Below are 22,230 nucleotides of genomic sequence, written 5' to 3' on the forward strand. Positions count from 1 at the left end.
TAGATGAGGAAGAGATCGAGGGGGAGGGGAACAATCCCTTTTATACCCTCTTACCTGACGTCAACCACAACAGCTGCGTCTCCTTACGCCTATAGCGCCCTCTTGTGGAACAGTTAAGCAGTTACATACTATCATATTAACACATAAACTCAACACTCCCACTTATGGATGACGTGTATACTGTACAACTTATCCAAAAACAACTTTTCAAAGAAAATAATACAGTTCAAAACATCAAAAGAATATGGCAGTCAATATTACATAACAGGCAATATTTTACACACCAAACATGACCTCTGCAAATCTTCTCAATTTCAGTTTGGAGACAGGCTTGGTCATAGCGTCTGCAACCATGTCGTCTGTAGGACAGTAAACAAGTGTCATCCTTTCTTCTCTGATGACAGATCTGATGAAGTGATATTTTATATCCACATGTTTACACCTCTGTCGGCACACAGGGTTTCTAGCGAGTGCAATGGTTCCCTGGTTTGTCTTCATAAACAACAGTTTTCTTATATACATAGGTATCCATTCCTTCGAGCAGTTGTTCTAGATAAATACATTCCTGTATTGTCATAGCTAGAGCCATGTATTCGGCTTCACAAGTTGATAGTGCCACTGTGGGCTGTTTCTTTGTTTTACATGAAACCAAAACTCCCACAATACCCGGTGGTACTTCTTCTGTCTGTGGCGTCTGCCGCCCAATCTGCATCACTATAGGCTTGAAGCCCTAAGCCCTCACTGCTCTTTCTGAAACAAAGCTGTTTATCTGCTGTGCCTTTGAGATAGCGAAAAACATGTTTTGCTGTAATCCAGTGCTCTTCTGTGGGATCAGCAAAATGCTGTGATAATTTACTCACTACAAAACATAGGTCAGGGCGAGTACATGTTGTCAAATAAATGAGGCTACCTACAGCTTCTCTGTACATTTTTACATCTGTCAATTTCTGAGCATCCTCTTGGTAGTCTAGCTTTTGATCACATGGTGTTTCCCTTGTTCTACATTCTTGCATGTCAAAACGTTTCAGGATCTTTTCCACATATCTCTTCTGGGATATTTTTACACAACTGGCAGACTGTTCGAAGTCCATGCCTAGAAAATGTTTTAACCTACCTAGGTCTTTCATTTTGAATCTGGTGGAGAGCATACTTTTCACCTGCTCTAGGTTTCTAGTGTTGTCTGCTGCGATGATTAAATCATCCACCCAAATCACAATTATCACTTTTCCTGACTCTTTTGACTCCTTTGAGTAAACACAGGGGTCTACTGGGTTCTGTATGAAGTGATCTTCAATTAGACACGTATGAAGCATCTCGTTCCAATTTCGCCCAGACTGTTTCAGGCCGTAAATGGATTTTTCTAGCTTACACACTAGCTTCTCTCCTTTCTTCTTGTAAACTTCAGGTTGTTCCATATATATCTCCCTATCAATGGGTGCGTGCAGGTAGGCTGTCTTCACATCCATCTGGTGTAAAATCAAACTGTCCTCAGCTGCTTTCTGCATCATTACCCGTACACTGGTCAGATTGGCTGTGAGTGAGAATGTCTCACGTAGTCTATACCTTCCCTTTGACTGTAACCTTTAGCTACAAACCTGGCCTTGTACTTGTCGTGGCCTTCAATACCCTCCTTGATTGAGTACACCCATTTTCTTCCCACTGTCTGTCTACCCTCTGGTAACTTGGTTAGAGTAAAGGTATGGTTGTCCTCTAGGGACCTCATCTCCTCATCCATTGCTCTCTCCCATTTCTTGACTCAGGGGACACCATGGCCTCTTTAAAGGTCTGAGGTACACCACTCACTACTCTGTAGCAGTAATCTATGCTGGTAAGTGTACTGTCATCCTCGTCACTTTCTTTCTGGGCATAGTCTTTCAGATACTTTGGGGGTTTATGTTCCCGGGAGGGATATCTCCCACTGCATGAGGCACGTGACGTCACCCTTGGGTGCTTCCCGTCATCATCCTCTGGGGGTTGTTGACTGTCTGTCTGCACGTCTGTGCTCAGTACACTAGGCTGTGGTGTCTCTCTTTCTTCACACCCTACTCTGGAGTCCAGCTCTGGCTCCTGTGTCTGTGTCTCGTTCTCACAGGTTGTCTTTGTGACAAATTTTACTAGCCTGTGTTTTTGCACTTTCCCTTTACCGGGATAGTAGACTAGAAAAGCGGGGCTGCCCTTGTCGTGCCCTACAAAGAGTCCTTTTTCACACCTGGACTCGAGCTTTCCTCTGTCCTGCTGGTAAGCATAGCACACTGACCCAAACTTGTGCATTCTGGCTAGATCACACCTTTTTCCTGTCAGTGCTGTATACGGAGTGGTGCCCGTGTGCTTATTAAAACACCGGTTTCTGGTGTAAGCGGCTTCTTGTACCGCATAATGCCATAGACTCTTGGGTAAGTTACCATCTATTAGCTTACACCTAGCCATTTCGAAAAGAGTGCGTCCTTCCCTCTCTGCTATCCTGTTCTGGTGCGGGGAGTAAGGACAGGACGTCTCGTGTCTGATCTTATTCCTTCTCAACAGTGATTGGAACTCTCTATTTGTGAACTCGGTTCCGTTATCGGACCTCAAGCATCTTATGTTGCCATAAGGGGCTACATCTGCAAGGAATTTCTCCGTGGCCTGGAGTGTGTCACTCTTTGCTTTGAGAAAGTAAACAAACACTGCCCCTGTACACACATCTGTAAAAGACTGTACATATTTAAAGCCACCTATGGACTCATTGCTTACTGGACCGGCTAGATCTGTGTTGACTAGCTCAAGTGGTGTCTTCACTTTTTCCGTGGGACTTCTGTTCCTCGTTTGAGTGAACTTTCCCTTTATACACACATCACATTCCTTGTTAGGTCTATGCTTTTCACCGTTAATGTGCATGCCTACTGTCACTGCTTGCAGCTTCAGTATATCCTCGTAATTACAATGACCCATGATTTCATGCCATGTCTGAATATCATGACTGACATTACACATAGATGTAGATAATACATTCTCTTGTACACCTCTATGTTAAATCTCGTACCGTCAGGTTCTACAAGGACATCTTTACCTTCATTGAAGAACACTTTGGCACCGTTTGCAGTAGCAGATTTTACAGAGAATAGTTATTGTGGGAACGAGGGTACGTAGAGAGCGTTCTTTAACGTCACTTTACACCGGCGCCCTTCACTGTTTATGAGGCATACCTGTGCGTCTCCTCTCCCCTGCGCCAACCCGAATGTGCGCTTCCAGTCTGCCAGCTCCATGCTGTGTCTCTCCGGCTCGAAGGTGCTGTCAAAGTTCTTGAATCGGTTCCTGTCGTTGATGATGTGGGACGACGCACCTGTGTCCACGATCAGTCCCTTCCTTTGGACCTGCTGCTGCTGCGTTGACTGGGTGACGTATGTTGTCTGCGCCCCAAAGATGAAGTCTTCTCTTCCCGCTGCTCTCCGGGCGTCGTCTCGACTTGCCTCATGTCCACCATTGCCGCCATCTTGTCCACAGCCACCATCTTGTCCACAGCCGCCATCTTGCACGTGCGCGTACCGAGCGCTCTGGTCGTGTTTCTTTCTACACACTTTGTCCCGAAGTTCCACAGAAACTGCACCAGACTGTTTTTGTGCATTTGTCTTTTCGGTGACCCTTTTCTCCGCATCCCCAACACGCCATCTCGGTCTGGGGTCCAGTCTTTATCCTTGGCGCTGCTCAGGCCTTCATCACCCTTTCTCCCGCCTCCTCGGCGACCGGGTGTGTGTCTTCTGAGGCCTCGAAGTTCTGCAGCTTGGCCTTGAACTCCCCCAGCGCCATGTCCGCTGAACCGTGTGTCACCAACAGTGTGAATGGTTTATACATCTCCGGTAGTCCTCTCATAACCATCGCCATCATTAATCCATCACTCGGTGCTTCTCCTGCACTCTTAAGCGCCGTGATGATGTGTTCAGCCCTGATGATGTATTCAGTCACAGTCTCTGTGTTTGCTTTCTTCAGCGCGGTCAGTGTTATATAGAGGGATACGATCCGGGGTCTACCCCTGCCGATGTAGTGTTCTCTCAACACTTTTAGGCTCTCTCTGCCTTTGTCCTTTGTGTCACGGAATATCAGCCCCAAGCTTGTGTCGTCTAGGAGTGGTTCTAACTCGCAGTATGCGTCGGCATTTTGCTTGATATCCTGGGCTTGCGCTTCTGCCATTACTTCTCCCATGGGGGCCGTCAAGATCGTTGTCTTCAGTCTCACTCTGTGCCTGCAGCACAACATTCGCTCTTCCCAGAGCTCGTAGTCTTCTGCCCTTCCGTTAAACGAGGACCACTTGCTCCTTCCTCTTGTCGCCATCCTTTTTTTGATGGTAGGCGTAGCTTTAGCTGCCCGTTAGCCTAGCCTTAGCCACGCGGTGCTCCCGCTGCTAACCTAGCCTATACTTTCAGCTAAACTCGCTACCCTTATTATTTTGCTCTTTGTGATCTGGGCCCATAACAGAGTCACCTGGGGAGCAACAATAATAGGTTCATGACGACAAGGTCCTTCTTTAGCCTTTAATCGGACGTGGTTTATTTCACATTGCATATGCACCATGAGACCTTCTCTCTCTGTGAGAGGTAGATGAGGAAGAGATCGAGGGGGAGGGAACAATCCCTTTTATACCCTCTTACCTGACGTCAACCACAACAGCTGCGTCTCCTTACGCCTATAGCGCCCTTTTGTGGAACAGTTAAGCAGTTACATACTATCATATTAACACATAAACTCAACATCGAGTGTAGTGTTATAATTGGCCCACTGTGTTCTCGAGTGTAGTGTTATAATTGGCCCACCGTGTTCTCAAGTGTAGTGTTATAATTGGCCACCGTGTTCTCGAGTGTAGTGTTAGAATTGGCCCGCCATATTTGAAGTAATCTTTGAAGAACTTGTAAGTCGCTTTGGATAAAAGTGTCAGCTAAATGACTAAATGTAAATGTAAATGTAAGTGAACAGGCGATGTTGTTTTCCCCCATGATGTTTATCATGCAATGTAACGGCATTCACTGACACTGTATTTATTTATAGCATTCTGACATTTATTAGTCAGTGTTAGTCTGACCATGGAGCTTAGAATAACATGTGTCAGCACTCAAAGTAGGCTATTGAAGGATAAACACCAGCTGTAGTATCCCCAAGTGATAAGGATAGAAACCCTTTTTCTTATGTGGTCCAAGAAATATAGAATTATAGGGCAAGAGAGCCTGTGTCCCTATTATAAAGAGGTCATAGTTGATAGCAGGTGAAGAACAGGCTTGGATCCTGAACAGCTTGTCACTCATGATTATGAACTTGATTGTAGGGTGTGTCTGAATGTGGTAGCAGCAGGTATGAACGGTGCATAGCATGTGAGGGTGTGTCTGGGGAGAGGAGCTGATATGCCTTCCCCTCCCAAGCTCTCCTGTCCCAGGAGAACATCAAAGGAATGCAGGCTACGCTCCAACTATAAAGGAAGGAATCTCTGTCTGTCTGCGTGCGTGTCTGTCTATCTGTCTGTCCTTCGCATCTACTCATATTAATGCAGGTTGACACATTAATTTCACACTTACTTTACTGTATGTTATGAACATGATCATCGTTGTGGCACCATGTCCTTCGACCACATTGACAACTATGGCGTGGCATGCTTACAGATTTACAGATAAAGGAAGGAATCTCTGTCTGTCCTTTGCATGTCTCGAGAACCATTTACTTCACGGAGGACCCCGGGGGCCTGGTGTAAAATTCTGTGCCATTTGGCCAGATGGTGGCACTATACGTGTCTGTCCTTTGCATATCTCGAGAACCGTCCGATTGACTTCACAACAAAAAACTTTACATTTTGGTGGGTGCATTGCTCAGGACCCAAGGGAGTGCAGTGTCAAGTGTGAAGACGATCGGCGTTCTCGAAAATCCTGCCATACTGCAGGTCTCCACAACACTGCAAGCAGCACTTCTGGGGGTCAAGCTATGGACACTGCACTAGTCTAACTATAAAGGAAGGAATCTCTGTATGTGTGTATGTGTGTCTGTGGCTCGCATATCTCGAGAACCGTTCGTCTGATTTACTTATTCACACTTGGTGGGTGTATTGCTGAGGACCCAATGGAGTGCAGTCAGTGTCTTTGGTGCGATTTGTCCAGATGGTGGTGCTATAACAATAAACGTTATGCATATCTCTAGAACTGTTCATCCGATCAATTTCACACTTGGCAGGTCTATTGCTGAGGATCAACGAGAGTGCAGTGTCGAATTTGGTGCCATTTGACCAGATGGTGGCACTATAATAACAAACGTTATGCATATCTTGAGAACTGTTCATTCAATTGACTTCACACTTGGCGGGTGTATTGCTGAGGACCAAAGGGAGTGCAATGTCGAATCTGGTGCCATTTGGCCAGATTGTGGTGCTATTATAACAAACTTTATGTGTTGGCATGTAACTTAAAGTTGTTTTGCCTAGGAAGGTAACCTCGTTCCCAGTTTTATCTCCTCCGTGAGATAAAGACTGGTAAAGCACTACGATCGAAAGTGTGAATTTCCGGTGTATGTACTTCCCCTGGAAGCTGCCTCCGAACTGACCAAACTTTTCCCGAATCCTGTCGGCAAACAAGCTAGAACGTCCCGGTCATGTAGTAAGATCTTCAGGCAAAGCCGTTGCAGTGGCTTAAACGAGGAAATATTGTGCACTTCACACGTTTCTATAATTGTTTTGTCGAAAACCGGAAAGCCTGTAGCCGGTACTTCCTGTACTTCCGTTTTCACACTTTAGGAGGCATAGCTTTACCAGCCTACTAGGAAGGTTGGAACAGGGAACAAAGAGCCAAGCAATTGGCCAGTTATGAACAGGTACTGCACTAGTTACAGTAATTCAGAATGACAATTCCCTCAAGGATGTAAGGCTACATTCAGACTGCAGGAAAACGTGGCCCAAATCTAATGTTCTTTTGCTCATATGTGACTGTTATGTGTTTTTTCACAACAGTGTGAACAGCACAAATCACAGGGAATCTGATCTTTTCAATTCTGATTTGGGACACTCATGTGGGCCTAAATCAGATACAGGTCTGTTTCTTGCAATGCAACCTCAGTTTTAATAGTTATTTTGGAATTCATGCAACTTTTATGTCAGATTGATTGACATTCATCACAATTCTTCACTGGCAGGAGTCACTCTGTGAATACAAACATGGAACACAGCTGCGATGGAGGTGGTCAGTGGAGGGACAGTGAGGTGTTAAATTATTATTTTTTTTATCCACTTTTTCTCCCATTTTTCCATATTTTCTCCCATCCCAATTTCGTATCATCCAATTCAACCCTCCCCTGTCACGAACGCTGTTTCTTGCCTCCCACAAGCCGGCTGCAATGTGGACTAAGTCATACATAGCACAAGTCCCCTCCGGTACTTGAGGTAACAGCAGTCGCATCTTTTCACCTGCGCAGCTCGATCTCTCAGTGGCGAGGAGTAACGCGTGGGAGGCTCACGCTGCCCCCGACACTTCCTGATTCTACTGCGCAGGCGCACCAACTGACCTGTAGGAGTTGCTGTCCACAACGCCCAATCCCCACCCATCAGTTTCCCACCCCCTAATACGGCCAATGTGTATTAGTATGAACGACCAGCTAAACTGAAAGCAATGTGGAGCGCTGGGCTCGAACAGGCAAGCCCAGCGTCTCCGTCATTCGTGGCGAGCGCCTCGCCCACTACGCCACGTAGCCGCCAGTGATGTGAGGATTGGTTCATTCCCCGCCACACGCTTCTTAAAGTACTGTGATGATTGGTCCGTTGCCTAACGCACAAGCTCCGCTCCTTTAAGGTACTGTGTTGATTTGTGCATTCCCCGCCACACGCTCCGCTCCTTTAAGGTGCTGTGTTGATTGGTGCATTCCCCGCCACACGCTTTTGGAGCAAGTATCAATTCCAGCGCACACCTGTCATAGTTTTTGATTAGTGCCCCAGAGGCTTTTTATACTGGGACTTCCCTTCAGTCGATGTCGGGTCGTTTTGGAATACAACTGCTTTTGCCTGCTTTTTCCCCGTTGCTGTGCCTCGTCTTCTTTCCCTCCAGGACTTTCTGTGGAGATCCGCTGATGAGAACCTTGTTCCCCGTTTGGAGCTGCGCCTCATTTACCCGCTTTACGCGTTTGCGCTTGGGTGAGTTGGAACCAAACCCCTCTGGATTATTCTGTCTGTGTGTGTAACGAACACCGAAGATTATCATTTTTGCTTGCACTGGACTCAGTTGAAGTGTGTGTTTTGAAGAGACACTGAAGATATCATTTCTGTTTGCACTAAACTCAGCTAACTTGTGTGTTGTGGAGAACACTGAAGATTGTTACTGTTCATTGGTTCTGGACACAGCTAAGGGAGGAGGGAACCACACTGCCTCTGTGTTTCGTTGGACTGTTATTGATATCTCTCTCTCTCTCTCCGTTTTCCACCTCGAGTTAAAGCTGGGAGTATCTACAACGTCAAATACCGATTCCCCACTGCTATCACCAGGAGGATCTGCAGAGCCGCAGAGAACTCCCTTGTTGTTTCATAATTGTTACTTTACCCCTTTTGTGACTCTGTAAATAAATACGCCCTAGTATTTGGCTAACTCTGAACTTCCTGTCTGTGCCGTGCGTTTGAGGTCGGTTCAAACCCTAACATTACGACCCGACCATGACGACCTCAGCCGACACAGACAGGGTCAGGGCAGCGTTGACGGTCCAGATCGAGTTGGTCAACGACCACACCCAACAGTTGGGTGCGGCTTCTTTACAGGACCTCCGGGCCGAGGTTTATTCTGGATGCCATTGACACTCTGGCCACCCAGCAGACTACCCAGGGGTATCAGCAGGCTGTTGTTCTGCACCAGCTTCAGGCTCTCAGTACAGCATTAAACACTCTGCTTTTAACCCCACCTGTCCCAGGAGTCTCAGCCAGCTCACCACCCGCGGCAGACCTCGCACCTCGGGAGCCCCGTCTCTCCGAACCACGTCTGTTCGAGGGTAACTTCGAGGATTGTGCCACATTCATCATGCAGTGTGAGTTGGTCTTCCTTCATCAACCCAGTCGTTTTTCGTCAGAGGGATCCCGAGTAGCCTACATGACTAACCTGCTCACGGGCCGAGCAGCACAGTGGGTTACTGCCTCCTGGGCAATGGGGGCTGTTTTCTGTTTTTCCTACCCAGACTTCGTGGCAGAGCTCCGCAGGGTTTTCCACCACCCAGCCCGTGGCCAGGACCCAGGAGCTCGGTTGGACACCTTCCGGCAGGACAGTGGCAGTGTCAGAGACTACGCGCTGGAGTTCAGACTGGCCGCAACGGAGAGCGGTTGGAACGATCAAGCGCTTCGTCTCACCTTCCTGAGGGGGCTCAACGACGCAGTAAGGGACCAGCTCGCGACCCAAGAGGAGCCCGATTCTCTCGAGGGACTGATCAGCCTCGCTATCCGCATCGACGGACGCCTCCGGGAGAGAAGGCGTGAGCGAGCACGACTGGGACCCCCAGACGTAGCCCCCGAGTACCACGACCTCGAGGAGGTTTTCAGTAAGTCCCGGGCTCAGGCCCTTCCGCCTCACCGGCCTTACGACTGTGCCATCGACCTCCGCTCAGGGGCTTCCCTTCCCGGCAGCCGCCTCTACAGTGCTGACCATCCTGCCCCCTCCGTGACTGGTGGGGTTTTTCCCTCCCGAGCTGTGACCGAGGAGGAACCCATGCAGCTGGGACGCACCCGCCTTAGCCCGGCCGAACGGGAGTCCAGGCTCAGGTCCGGCCTTTGCCTCTACTGCGGCCGGGATGGACACCGTGTCTCCAATTGCCCTACCCGGCCAAGAAGACCAGGCTCGCCGGGACCCCGGGAGATCCTGGTGAGCCGTTTTTCCTGTTCCCCCACCCGTGCACCACCTAACCGTCTGACGAACGTCACCCTAGCCTGGGCGGACCAGCGGGCGACGGTGGGTGCACTCATTGACTCTGGTGCTGATGGGAGTTTCCTGGACGTTGAGTTTGCCACCCGGGCCAACATTCCACTTGAGGACCTCGAGAGGCCCTTGGAGGTCTTCGCGCTGGATCATCGCCGCCTGGCTGACATCACTCAACGCACCTGTCCAGTCCTTCTCACCATTGCTGATAACCACGTTGAGAGACTCCAGTTTTTCATCACCAGCTCTCCTCTTGTCCCTGTAGTCCTGGGCAGGCCTTGGCTCGCGCTGCATGAGCCCCACATCGCCATATTGAAAGAAGAAATGGCTCTCTCTCATCTCCTCGCCCCCATTATCATCTGCTCATGAATTAGCTGGCCTCGGCTGCACATCAACTTGTAAATTAAACCACAAACCGTGACTTCAGTGTCCTCCATGTTTTTACGTCCAAGTTTCAAGTTTGTTTATTATTTGTCACAACAAAATACAGAATACTTTATGATGAAATGCTTGTTTCTGTATGAGCCCCTGAGAGTGTGCTACATACAGTAAAAAATAAGTAATTAAGAAGTAAGTAAAAAGTAAGTAAAGGAATGTTCAGTCAATATACATATATACAATACAGAGTCAAATGAGTAACAGTGAGGTACAATGCAGAAATGAGATGAGGTAACTGAGGGTAGGGTGCAAATGAGGTATGAATGTAGTGCAAATCTCTTTAATAATAGAATATAAAGTGTGTTAAAGTGTCTAAAGTGAGTAAAGTGAGTGGTAAGGTGAGTGTTTGTAGTGAGTTTGTACATCCTCATTATTGTTCATTTGCGCATGTGGGTCAGTTCAGGAGCGTGACCAGTTCACACTGGAATCTGATATTGGCCACATTTAAAAAATAATGTGAACAGCCACATGAGAAAAACCCGGATCTGAGCAATAAATCAGAATTGAGCACTAAGACTTGCAGTGTGAATGTAGCCAAATCACTCCATTTAAAAATATAAGCATTAACAATAGCAAAGGCATTGCATTTCAATATGTGGAGTGAAACTGTGGAACAGTCTGAATGTTGTGCTTAATAAGCAATGTCCAAATATAAGACAATTCAAACAGAGTTATAAAGAAATTATTTTCACAAGGTACAGGGATGAGGAAGGGATTTGACATTCACGGGTGTTTACATTTTTATAAAATTGTCTTCATGTTTTATATATTTTTTTTATGTTTTACATATTTGTATATATATATTTGTTTTGTAAGGATTTAAATTAATAAGGAATTACATACATTTTGAGTAGTGGAAAGGGGGTAGGATTAAATAAGTTTATACTTCTTCCTACTCCTTTTCGAACATGTAAATTGAGTTATGTTCTCTTTTTTTGTTTTAGTTTTTTTTTCCATTTCATTGGTAGAGATTAATGATTTGTTTTTGTTTTATTTTGTTTGTATTTACATGTTCGAAATAAAGATTTCAAATCAAAGCCATTGGGGTAAACGCAAAAATCAGACTACCTGTTCTAATGTATACAACACTGCTGAATATGATACATCCTCTGGACACCATGGAAACAGGGCTACCTAGAGCCCTGCTGGACACAACATCGGCATCACATCTACTAATATTAATGCAGGTTGTTGACACATTCATTTCACACTTACTTTATGAACATCATCGTTGTGGCACCATGTCCTTCGACCACATTGACAACTACCATGGCATGTCATGCTTACAGATTAAAAAAAATGTATTAGGGTTAAGATTGCAACAGCTGATCAATGTGAATTCAATAACACATCCAATGTACAATCCTTCAAATCTTTGGACATACTGTATCAGGCTCTGCTGTTGGAGGTGTAGACGTAATTGGATGTCTCTCAACCAGCTTTTGACACTCTTGACCGAGAAGTGTTGTCCCCGTGGCCTAGACACCGGAGCAGAGCTGAGGCTAACAGGGGTTAATTGAGCAGCCTTTGGCAATGGTTGCTTCTTCAGTTGATACGATTTCTGCTTTCTCTTTCTCTATAACCTTTTACTCAAAGAGTGGTATTAAGAACAGTTGAAGCCTTGATGCATATTATGGTGTCTGTAACCTCTCTGTACATGATTGGGTTGTTTGCTCTGCATCTTACTGTAGCTAGCATTCCAAAATAAATGTATGTGTCCAGTGAAACACAGTGACAATGTTTTACCAATTTGAAATTCTGAACAACGTATGATGTCTCCGACTTTCCTCGAGTTGTGCCTATCACAGTTGAAAGTTGTTGGGGAAATGTCACAAGAGTTATTTTCTTTCTTTGGGGGCTGAGCTCTCGATACACAGAGCATGTTGATACATTTGATGTCAGATTATCCGCTACCCCCCCCCCCCCCCCCCCAAATCACCTCGGCCAGTCCTTCGCGCCATGCAGTAGCCATCAGGCTCCACAACCGGAGGCGAGTTCTGAGCTGCAGAACTGTTTGACTCTAAACCCTGCACGGACTCTGATGCAGTGTGTTGTTATTATTATGATGATGATGGAGTATACATATTTCTCACCTGTCAGTGTGTTATTATTATGATAGAGTATTCATATGTCTCACCTGTCAGACTGACCAGACCTTCACCTTTTTATTTTATAAAAAGAATATCTACTCTGATATTTGTTTTATTATCTATGTATTGTAATTTCTATTACCCTGCCTGTACCTGTACCTCCCTCCCCCTCCCCCCATGTTGCTATGCCATTTGAATTTCCCCAAGGGGATTAATAAAGGAACATCTTATCTTATATTATCACACGTCCTCCTCACAACAAAACTATAGGATTATGGTTGAAAATCTGTGAAGTGGCCCTTTAAGAGAAGACATTTTCATTAGATTCCATTCATATTATTTCATTTCTACTGAGCTCACAGATCGGTCATGCATTTTTGTGTTTCAATCAGATATTCTCAGATTCCACTCTGACGATGATCTTCATTGATAGAGCGTGTACTGGTGCTGTCCTTCATAACCTGGGTAGGTTTTCTGGGTTGCTATGAGAGGAAAGTGTAGACCTATCCCTCTCTCCTCATTGGGCCACAGCAATGCCTGGCAACCAATAAAGCACCACTAGGGGATGTGCAAATCCCCCCCCCCTCCTCTCTCTCTCTCTCTCTCTCAAATGCCGCGCTGGCAGGTGAAAAGATGCTGCTGGCTGCCTCCTATGTCTCGAAGCATCTGATAGACTTCAGGGCTCCCGATACGACCAGTGAGGGGCACATGCGAGCAACGACCAGGAAGGGGAGGGGGAATTGGCATAACGACTCAATTGGGATGGGAGAAAAACACAGAAAAACGGGAGGAGAAAAAGTGGATCAAGAACAAAAAAAAAATAACATTCTCCAATTTCTCATACCCTGCTGTGTTCGCCACCCATCCACACACCATTCTGTCAGGATCTACATCTTCATCATTTTGATCATTATCCTTATTATTAGCACCACCACCACCATCATCACCACCATCCTCTTCATCATCACCATCATGTGACAGAATTTATTCTTTATTCCCATGTGATTCATGACAAAAACAAACAAAAAAAGTATGCATTTTGGCACCTCTGTCTGCAGAGTGCAAGCAACCCAGAGAAAACTTCCTAATGCACAAACAACTGCTACATCTTCTTGTGTCAAGCCTTTTTGGATGACATCCAGTGGCCATAGCCTGTTCAGGAAAAAGAAAAACAGAGACTTAATCCTAATCTGTGGATCATGAAGATGAGTTCAACTGAAAGTTGTTGTTCCGTTCTAGTGTTGTTCAGTTCTAGTGGTTGGAGAGACAGTGTTGTATGGCCGTCTACACTGATCTCACGCCATTCATCTAAATGATCTTCATGAAATCTATAGAAGCGCAAAGCAGCAGGCTAGGGAGACATGGCCTGTGTCAGCTTCACTATCAAGATCAACACATTCCTTGTGTTGTTCCTTTTACAGACACAGAGCTGAGCCGAACATGTCCATGCAACAAAGCACTCAGTCATAATATATGGACAATGGACAATTCGATCAATTTGAGGTCCAAGATGAACCTCTGCAAATGGATTGTCCTGGTAAACAAGCATACCCTGAAGACTCTAGCAGGAGCACTCATTCAAGGGTACTACGACTATGCTTGCACCTCATGGTACCAAAGCACCTCAAAGGCACTAAAAAACAAATTACAAACATCTCAAAACAAGCTAGTCAGACTACTGCTTGACCTGACTCCTAGAACCCACCTCACCCCTGCCCACTTTGACAACCTAGGATGGCTTAGAGTAGACGACAGAGTACAGCAACTTGCAATGGGCCTGGTCTACAAGATACACTACGCGACCAAGGTACCCATGTACATGTCAAAATACTTCCCAAAGGTCAGTGAATACCACAATCACAACACCAGAGGGAGCTCCACAAATCATGTTAAACCCAGATTCGGCTCAAACAAGGGACTAAACACGTTTCGCAATTATGCCACATCAATGTGGAATGCCCTACCCAAAGCTGTAAAGGAATGTGAATCACTACCCACTTTCAAAAACAATCTCAAAAAACACCTACGGGAGACTGCAATTCGAAACTGGCCCCTACAAATGTCCTAACCTAGTTGTACAGTAAATTACCAAGTATGGCTTTGTCAGTATTCCAATGTACAGTGTACAATGTGTGTCCCCCCCCTACCCAACCCCCCCCCCCCCCCCCCCACCTCCAATGTACAGCCCCCACCCACCCACCCAACCTCCTCCAATGTACAGTTTCTACGTCAAATGTATATACACTCTTTTTCTGGACACTTTTGTATCACAAACAGTACTGTATTTGCAAATCTGATATGTCATAAATGTATAGATGTAGCAGTACTGTCTATCTGTATGTCATGTATGTCATATATGTTATGATGAATTGAAAATGGGGGACCCTGATGTAAACAAGACGAAAGTATTTCTCTGGTCTGCATCCCCTTAACAATTGTATGTATTGAGCTGTACTGTACTGTACCCATTCTGCAATCTGTTAATAAACTTTTCAATCAATCAATCAAAACTAGATTCTGATCATTTTTTTTTAACAAGAGAAACTCGCTTCCTCCTGTCCGACCATATTTTATGGAACTCTTTGTATATGTATATTTGTATATACATACAAATTATGGCTACATAAATATGATGCTTTGATCCATCATCATGAATAGCTCATCTCCTTAATTTTCAAACGAGATGGTTATATTCGTAAATAAGTAGGCTATTCATTACAGTAGCCTAATGATATGGTACGAAATGGTAAAAAAAAATACAAAACAATCGAAAAGCTTCTTATTGCCATAATAACTGACGATAATAAACCATAAACAGAATTGCTACGTCTAGCCACATGAAAATATCCCAGCATGCTCACAGAGTAGTCAAGGGAGGGATGATGATGAAGCTAAGATGGCAGCCCAGCTGAGGGTGCTGCTGCTGCCTCTCTGGGGTCAAGAAGAAAGATTCAAGGAACGGATGGAAACGAAAGACGACGAGACACGTTTTTGAAAGAAGGAATTCTGCAGTCGGTGTTATTTCAAAGGGAAAATCTCTCGATATGGCTTGAGAATATACAGGAGGATAAGGACCGTGTTGACGCTGCTTCGCCTGGATCGGAAGCCCAGCGGCATCTAGTTGCACCACAGTGGCTACAATTTACCACCGACAATAATTGGGGGTCGGATACTAACTGGATGTAATCTTGCCTTTTCTTCCCCTTTTTCGTAACGGACACATGACGTGACGGCGCAGTGTTTTAAATGACAAATGGGGTTATTATAACAGTTGGCTAGTTATCGTCTAGCTGTTGTGTATCTTTGATGTGATCATTGTTCTCAAACGATGATGTGTGCTGCTGCAGCGGCAGCGGCCGCCGGTGGTGGTGGAGGGATCCTGCCCGCCGCCTCGTCCCCGTCGATGGGGCTCGGTGTTCGGGTCACTTCTTCTGGAGGAGCCGGAGCCGGAGCCGGAGGAGCCCAGTTCTCTACCATCGGCTCGGGCATGGGTTCGTTGTGTCCGACCCCCGGAGGAGCCCAGTCGGATTGTCGGAGTCGGTACCAGCTTCTCCTCTCGGGGCGAGCTTTGGCGGAGAGATACAGACGGATTTATACCACAGCTATCAATGACAAAGAGCAAGGGATCAATCAAGGAAGGTGAGTGATTGTGTGAAACCGTTGTTGAGGCTGAGGTTCTTCTGACATTTCCAACGTTACTGTCGGGTTGGTTAGAGATCAGGGCCGTCGTTCGATCGCTCATCGTGTAGCATTTATTAGCTTGGTGGGTTTGCTAGCTAGTGTTTGATTGAAGATTTTATTAACAGATTGCAGAATGGGTACAGTACAGTACGGCTCAATACATACAATTGTTAAGGGGATGCAGACCAGAGAAAGACTTTCGTCTTGTTTACATCAGGGTCCCCCATTTTCAATTCATCATAACATATATGACATACACGACATACAGATAAGTTAAGACAGTACTGCTACATCTAGACATGTATGACATACCAGATTTACAAATACAGTACTGTTTGTGATACAAAAATAGTCTAAAAGAGAGTATATACATTTGACTGTACATCAGGCTCGACTTGTTAGCAGCAGATCTTGCTGATCATCTCGTTTATTGGTAACGTTACACTACTAGCCTCCCGGCTGCAACTTCCTTAGCTTGTGCTCCTAATAGCCTGCTAGCTGCTAGCCTGTGAGCTAACTCTCCTATAGCCTGCTGCTAGCCTGTGAGCTAACTCTACTAGTCTGAGCAGAGAGGAGCATCTGTTTCCTGGACCTCTGTAGCCCGGGCGGGTGCGGCGCCCCCTGTTAAAGCCCCTGTTTAAAGCCAGGACTCCTCCCACTCGGGCCGTGGAGGGCGGCGTAAAAAGTGCCCTTCCTTCAAAAGCTAACGCTAATTAGCCTCTAACGTTAGCTAGGCTATAGGCTAGCTGTGATGACAGTTGTCACGATTATTCCTTCTTGTTTTGGACTGATTGCTATAACGGATGATCATAAACAATCGAGGTCCTCCAGGAATAACTAATTTTAGTCTCTGATCTGAAACCCCAAAACACCACTTGTCAGCTTGCGAGCGTCATCTGTGTGTTTATTGAGTTAGAACAGTGTATATTATGTCGTGGGCCCGTCACGGCTTCTTCTCGCTACAGACAGTAGCTGACATTACGGTACTGAGGGAGAGCATCAGCCCTTCCCTCCCTAGCGACAACGCAACAGCGACTTCTTCGCTGTCATCGTGATCATACATGGTGGCAACGATCCATCGGGAGAATGAATTAAATGCACAACATTTGAGACGCATCAGGAATGGCCTACTGCACAGTGTACATGTATATAGCCGAGCGCGTAATGCGTATTTTGGATAGTCTGTGTTGGGAGGGAGGGAGGGAGGCAGGGAGGTGGGTGAACTCGCTTGCTTTATGGCGCAAGCTGGTAGTATACGCTTACGTCATCTAGCAAGTCGTGTTGTGGAATGAGCCTTGGTCATTGTGCAGAACCAGGGGGGACCCTGATGTAAACAAGACGAAAGTCTTTCTCTGGTCTGCATCCCCTTAACAATTGTGTGTATTGAGCTGTACTGTATTGTACTGTCTATCTGTATGTCATGTATGTCATATATGTTACGATGAATTGGAAATGGGGGACCCTGGTGGAAACAAGACGAAAGTCTTTCTCTGGTCTACATCCCCTTAACAATTGTATGTATTGAGCTGTACTGCACTGTACCCATTCTGCAATCTGTTAATAAAGTTTTCATTCATTCATTCATTCACCCATTCTGCAATCTGTTAATAAAGTTTTCAATCAATCAGAACCTGCCCTCGTAGAAATGTAAACGTCTGTCATTATATATCTAGACTGTCTCTCTGGAAAAGTGTAGTTTGTTTTTCTTCCACCATGCTTTTTGAGCAATAATGCAACATGCCCAAAATTTGCTATATACACTTACAGGCTTAGTGTTTTCATGTCCAACAATTAGGCCCACAGTAAAGTACCACCATCCCGTTGGCTACACACACATGCCATTGCCTTGGGGCTGTGTATCTTCTTTGCAGACATGGTTTTAAGTGACTGTATATCGTTTTGTCACTTGAATGAGCTTGGTCGACTTTTCATATAAAACTGCTCATAAATTGCTCTTTTAATTAGGTCTATAGCACCCATATTACAATGGATGACATACAAGAGGACCGGGCCATTCATAAATGTATTTGTGGCGGGGCGGCCCACCACAAAAACTTCCCAAACTTAAAAACTTAACAATTGTGTGTATTGAGCCGTACTGTATTTCTGCAATCTGTTAAATAAAGTTTTCATTCATTCATTCAACACAGTCCTTTTCAGTGCTGCTCTTGGCAGTGTGATCTTGCCTGTCCCAGCTTACTACCACCACAAATAACATAAGAACTTGTGGGAAACCCTGACAGACTGGTCTCTACTGTAAATATTAGCCTACGTTGACTCACAAAAATTTGCTCTTGAGTGACTTGTTTGTATAGTGCATGGCCCGTTTTGTCTGTGACTTTGCTTGTCACAGAAATTTTGGCAGGGATGCAAATGCAATGCAAGCAAGGCAGAATGCTACTTATAATGTCACTCTGAGAATGACTAAACAACACTCAAGACTTGTGTTTAAAGTGACGATAGATAACAAGAGCAAATTTGCAATAGCTGCGACCACATACGAACACACACACACACACACACACACACACAAAAGGGGGCATGGCTATGTGTGTGTGTCCTTGGCCCATGATCAAGCTTTCAGTTTCCACAAAGTTTGACCATGTTGTCAATGCATTTGGATGCACTTTTTTGTAATGGGCCACTCCCACTTCCACTCCCCCTCAGTTGGCATGAACTGTTGATCAGCTGTCCTTTGGGTCATGACCAACCTTTCCACAAAATCTTGTGCTCGGGAACCGGCTCCGGCACGGCCGATCTGTGAATCCATTTGGAAGTGGTGTTCCTTTTTGCAATAGGCTGCACATTGCCACACCCCCTTTTAGCCAATTGGCATGGACACACACACACACACACACACACACTTGACCTCCTAAATTTCAGCCTCCAGTCCTAGGGCAAAAACTGACCACTAGAGGGTGGGGGATTTTGTGGACCGACAGACAGAGTTATAGAGCTGCTGGTTGCAGCTAAAAAACTAAATGATTTGTAGGCTCTGATAATAATAATAATAATAATAATAATAATAATAATAATAATAATAATAATTTGTATTTGTATTGCACTTTTCGTTCACTAGGATCCCAAAGTGCTACAGGGTTAAAACAGTTAAAAAAAAAGTTAAATAATTATTAATAATAATAAAATAAAATACAGAATAAAAATAGAACGTAGTTAAAAACATAGTATAAATAGAAAATTTAGAGAGACAACAGCACAAGAAAAAATAAAATCACAAGAAAAAAAGAAAAAGCTAGCAATCAAAAGGCCTTTTGAAATAGATAGGTTTTCAGGCCTGCTTTAAAAGAGTCATAAGATCTCTGGTCATAACATCTGGAACAAGCAGATGACTGAAAATACACACACACACACACACACACACACACACACACACACACACGTTAAATAGTCACATTAAGACCATTTAGATGGTTCTGCTTCAATATATTTAATTTAATGGATTATGTCCTTGTTTTATTTATTATTGCTTAGGTTATTTGATGATGTATTTTGTGTTCCTACTGTCTTGTTTATTTGAGGTGAAATACCTTTTCTAGGCTAAAGCCTCAGGGTTTTTAAATCTCACCTACACAATCTGTTTCACTTTGCATTGTCCTTTCTTTGTTCCAGTGTGCAAAAAAAACTCTGTTCTGTTTTGCTCAGGTGTTTATCCCCAACAACTACATCTGTTGTCATCCTCAATTTCCATTTCTGAGGCTGATGCCTGGACTAGAAAATATGCTCTGTGTGGATTTTCTGATTATTTAAACAGATTGAAAATCTTTGATTGTGCAGCTTTAAATACGCATATAAGGTCAGGTTGCACACAGTATACGGTATGAGGTTAAAGGAACCCGGCAACAACATTATGGGAAATGCACTTACCATCTTCTCCAGAGTCAGACAAGAAGTTGGATACCAATTTCCTCTCTGTGTGTTCAGTAGAATGCTATCCAGATGCAAGCTAGCCTAAATTAGCACTTAGCCTAGCCGTTGGCCAAAAACACCTCTCCCGGAGTTTTAAGCTAGGCTAGCTGATCCATATCCGCTTCCATTCGTTTGTGCTATGCTAGGCTAGCTTGCAGTCGGATAGCTTTCTACTGAACGCACAGAGAGGAAATTGGTATCGATCTTCTTGTCCGACTCCAGAGAAGACGGTACGCGCATTTCCCGTAATGTTGCTGTGTTCCTTTAACCCTGCTTTACAGGGGCAAACGAAGCTAGGATAGAGTGACGATGTGAAAAGTTTTGGCTACATGTCAATGTTTCAGTAGACTTCTCACACTTGTGATATATGTGGATGTTTCATAACTGTCTGCCCTAAAGCAGAATTTGTGTTCACTGGCAGAGGCCTTTAACTCCCAACCTTCTCAAAAGAAAAAGTAAAATCGAATATAAAAAAAGAAGAAATATTTGGTTGTATGGACGGTATGCCTACAGACACAATTAGGCTCCTTTTTATCCCAGACACTGACATGCTACTCGTCGTGTGCTTTCAGGGGAAAGAAGGCCTTGAGTAAGAAGAAACTGAAAAGACGACAGAAGGTCAAGTCAAAAGTCAAGGCAAGAACAAAGGTAAGAGACACCTGTTAGCTGAGCTGGCCGGCAACCTGCCTCCTCCGTAACGGACCCTGACTGAACCTGGGAACAATACAGCGTGATGCGGTGGAGCCGTAAGCCCACCACCAACCTAGGGCTGGGATATGGCCTAAAAATAAAATCTCAGATTTTTGCACACCACATCCGATTTACGATTTTAATAGATTTTTTCTCTTCAACACTAGAAACGCCAAGGAAATCATTCAAATAAGCTTTTTTTTTTTTTTTTTATACACAAAAATGATCAAACCAAGATGAATTTCCCTATTGGGATTGAAGTGCAAACCTAACTTTCACCAATCTTCACTTAATTTTTTATTATTATATATATATATATATATATATATATATATATATATATATATATATATGGGGTGGCTGGGAGGCCCAGCGGACATTGCGCTCGTCACCAACGCAAGAGACACCGGGTTCGAATCCGGCTGTCGGCGTTGCCTCCGGCTTGGGCCGGTCGTCATACTAACTCAATTGGCAGAGGTAGCGGGTGGAAGTCGATGGGTGGTAATCTGGACGTTGTGGACAGCGACTCCTACAGGTCGGTTGGGCGACGCCTGCACAGCAGTGACAGGAAGTGTCGGGGGTAGTGTGAGCTTCCCACACGTTACACCTCGCCAATGAGAGTCCGTGCTGGCAGGTGAAAAGATGTGACAGGCTGCCTCCTCGTGTATCGGAGGGGACACGTGATGCAAGGCTTCTATCCTCCCTACAACCGGCCAGTGGGGGGCATATGCGAGCAACGTTCAAGACAGGGGAGGGGAGAATTGGCACAGTGAAATTGGGATGGGAGAAAAATAGAAAAAGAGGAGAAAAAGTGTATATATAAAAAAAAAATATATATATATATATATATATAAAGGGTTACTCTTGATCAAACAAAGATGAATGTCCCTATTGGTATTAATAGTGCAATAACTTGCTTTTTCCACCAAACTTAATTTAAAACAAACTTCCCTATTGGGATTAATAAAGTGCAAATCTAACTTTCACCAAACATCACTTTTTGTCAAATAAAAGGTGACTCTTAAATTTTCCATTTTTGAAAATCGTCCTAAATCATTCACTCGAATGAATCGATTAATCGCCCAGCCCTACACCAACCCCGGGACACACGTATGGCATAACTCTAGTGTCAATTTCAACAGGCGACCAGGGGCGACAGCAGCTCCGGAGGTAGATCGGTCATCTGATAATCGGAAGGTTCCCGGTAAATTCGACACTTAACCCCCAAAACTCTGGATAAATGCAATCCAAGTACAATCTTTGATTGTATGCCATTGCCTTTTACAAGTACAACTTGAATCCTCTCTGCATTTCCCCCACTATGGTTTAGGGATGGGTATTTTTAAGATTTTTCTTTTTTTTTTACTAAATTTTTTTTCTTCATAAAAATTTATAATTTAAGATTGAGTTAAGATTGAGTTTTCTCATAGCCGCGAGTAATCGATTACTCACGCCCATCCCTACTATGGTTACATTGCATCATAGTATGCTGTATAGTCTATATAATATTATGCCGTTTAGTC

General features: G+C 44.7%; 1 protein-coding gene across 24 annotated transcripts in view; it reads left to right on the forward strand.

The window, feature by feature from the left end:
* The first annotated feature begins 15,302 nt into the window (after positions 1–15,302).
* Positions 15,303–22,230, forward strand: part of mycbp2 (MYC binding protein 2) — a 253,033-nt gene continuing 246,105 nt past the window's right edge. For all 24 annotated transcript variants that reach the window (XM_084309692.1, XM_084309678.1, XM_084309680.1 and 21 more), the window contains exons 1-2: positions 15,303–16,048; positions 20,590–20,665. In XM_084309692.1, the coding sequence (XP_084165818.1) occupies positions 15,738–16,048; positions 20,590–20,665 (387 nt within the window). In that variant the 5' untranslated portion in view covers positions 15,303–15,737. The remainder of the gene's footprint in view (positions 16,049–20,589; positions 20,666–22,230) is intronic.

The sequence above is a fragment of the Notolepis coatsorum genome, assembly GCF_963971535.1.
Source record: "Notolepis coatsorum genome assembly, chromosome: 3".
NCBI classification, from domain to species: domain Eukaryota; kingdom Metazoa; phylum Chordata; class Actinopteri; order Aulopiformes; family Paralepididae; genus Notolepis; species Notolepis coatsorum.